We start from the raw sequence: 2,486 nt of genomic DNA, 5'->3' as shown, positions 1-2,486 counted from the left end.
AAAAAACAAAAATTTCAAAAAAAAAACTTTTAATTTGGACCATTTTTGAAGAAATTATGACCAAAAAACCAAAAAAAGACCGGTTTTTTTGAAAATTCGATATCTTTTGAACCTGTGATTCTAAAAATCTCAAAATTTACCCGAAAGGGTTTTTTGATGGGTACTAAAAAATATCAAAAAATTAGGCAAACCAAAAAAAAAAATTTTTGAAACTGTCCGACTTGGCGTGGAATGCCCCATATGTAGTATATATTAGTAATTCAAGATTGAATTATTTAAGCAACGAAAATCCTGCTTCGACCGTAATAGGTATTTTAAATTTCTAGTATTGATTGTGTTTTTCACATATACGGTCTAAAATAAAGATATTGTTTAAAATTAAAAACTAATTATAATTAATTAAAACTACCTACAAACATATGTATTTTACATAATTAATATATTACACACAAAAATATATTTTATTGTAGGCTCCATCGAATTCCGGTTCGACATATTTTAACTGTAAAGGAAATCGCAGTATCAATCTCCTAGCAATTAGCGATGCCAAATGTCGCTTTATTATTAGTCCAGTCGTCAGAGGCAAAAATACCACTGAACCTCTAAAAATGATCCGACCTGGCTGAAATTTGGTATGAATGTCCACTAGTAGTCTCTAAAAAAGATGCAAAAAAGTTTACCACTTGTACCCCCGGGCTTCGTCAGAAATTGCCCCCTAAAGGGGGTAAAAAACGGAAAACATCGATTTCCCAGAAATCTGTGCATTGGAAAAAAAAAGTTTCAAACAAAAAATGTAGCTGACACGATTTTGAACAAAAAAGTCCCTTACCACTTTGCTTATAAAGTGAACCGTTTTCTCAGAAATGAGCAATCTTTCATAGGGTGAAAAAGGAATAGAAGTGGGGCGATTTCTGTAAAAACTGGCGAATATAAAAAGGAGCTTATTTGTTACTAGATGATTTAACATCTGATCGCCCCTAAAAAATTTATAGCCCCCCCCCCTTAACCCCCCCTCCCTCGAACAGAGAGTCAGAACCTTTGCATTTTTAGGCATATTTCAAACTCGTCATATTTTTTCCAAAACATCAAAATCGAAAATTTATAGTATAGGTACTGCAGTTTATACTATAAGAATTAAGATTCCATACATATTTGTCATCAGATTTGATAAATTTTATTCATATATGGAAAATGGCAAAAAAACGGCCATAACCTCGAAACCTTCATTTCATTAACAGATTTGAACAATCTTACTTCATTTGTGGTAAAATATTATTGTTCTATCAGAAAGCTGAACTCTTCCCCTTTAAAATGCGTTTTTATTTGTCCCTGTAGGTCACTGGGAACAAAAGTTATTGAATATTTACCGCGTACTTGATAAAAATTTTTTCAAATATTTCATTTCTCGCGCGCAACTGACACTCAAAATAACTCGTTACTTGAGTCGTTTTTTCTGAGAGAATGGTTCACTTTACAAAGAAAGTGGTAAGGAACTTTTTTGTTCAAAATCGTGTCAGCTACATTTTTTGTTTAAAATTTTTTTTTTCCATGCACAGATTTCTGGGAAATCGATGTTTTCCGTTTTTTATCCCCTTTAGGGGGCAATTTCTGAAGAAGCCCGGGGGTACGAGTGGTAAACTTTTTTGCATCTTTTTTTTGGAGACTACTAATGTACATTCACACAAAATTTCAGCCAGATCGGATCATTTTTAGATGTCAGATCTCTGACGACTGGACTATATTGTCGATATCGGAGGTGAAGGCAGACAAAGTGACGGAGGAATTTTTCGGAATAGTCTTATTGGACATTATTTCGAAAGTGCTTCATTAAAGTTACCAAATCTTAAGCCAGTTGAGATTGATGGACCAACTCTCCCTTATGTACTGCTAGCAGATAAGGCCTTTCCTTTGACAAACTTTATGATGAGGCCATATCCTCGGAGTGGCAGATTAAATCTACCAAAAAAGGTATTTAACTACAGACTCAGTCGAGCAAGAAGAGTAGTAAGAGTAGAAAGTGCTTTCGGGATATTAGCGGAAAGATGGAGAATCTACAGAAAGCCAATAACATCAAGTGTTGCTAATGCGAAGAAAATTGTGCAAGCAACAATAGTGTTGTACAATTTTATTATTAGTAATGAAGAAACGCAGTTACAACATAGATATATTACTAATGACAGGGATCATTCTACGATTTCCGAAGGGTTTTGCTCTTTACCAATTTGTCGAGGAAGGACATCTCAAAGTGGAGTCGAAGTTCGAAATGCATATACTGCATTCTTTAACGGAAATGGCGCATTATCTTATCAATGGGACAAAGCTATACAGAATAACTTTTAACTTTATAAAACTTTTATTATTTCGTGTTATAATATATATTACTTTATATTATGTTTATCACATACATTATTTTATCATATATTATTTTAACGTATTGTAACCGTACTCGCGAGCAACGGCACAACTTCGTCGCGTGTTCTCGGTAC

At 33.7% G+C, this 2,486-nt stretch overlaps 1 protein-coding gene across 1 annotated transcript in view; it reads left to right on the top strand.

Moving 5' to 3' along the window:
- LOC108759112 (uncharacterized) overlaps positions 1–1,831 on the top strand; it is a 3,390-nt gene extending 1,559 nt beyond the window's left edge. The window contains exon 3 of the mRNA XM_018504401.1: positions 1,714–1,831. Within this exon, the coding sequence (XP_018359903.1) occupies positions 1,714–1,831 (118 nt within the window). The remainder of the gene's footprint in view (positions 1–1,713) is intronic.
- The last annotated feature ends 655 nt before the right edge of the window (positions 1,832–2,486 follow it).

Source organism: Trachymyrmex cornetzi, unplaced genomic scaffold (assembly GCF_001594075.2).
Source record: "Trachymyrmex cornetzi isolate Tcor2-1 unplaced genomic scaffold, Tcor1.1 scaffold1683, whole genome shotgun sequence".
Classification (NCBI taxonomy): Eukaryota; Metazoa; Arthropoda; class Insecta; order Hymenoptera; family Formicidae; genus Trachymyrmex; species Trachymyrmex cornetzi.
The sequence above is the reverse complement of the archived record's forward strand: the minus strand, read 5'-3'. Positions and strand labels throughout refer to the sequence as shown.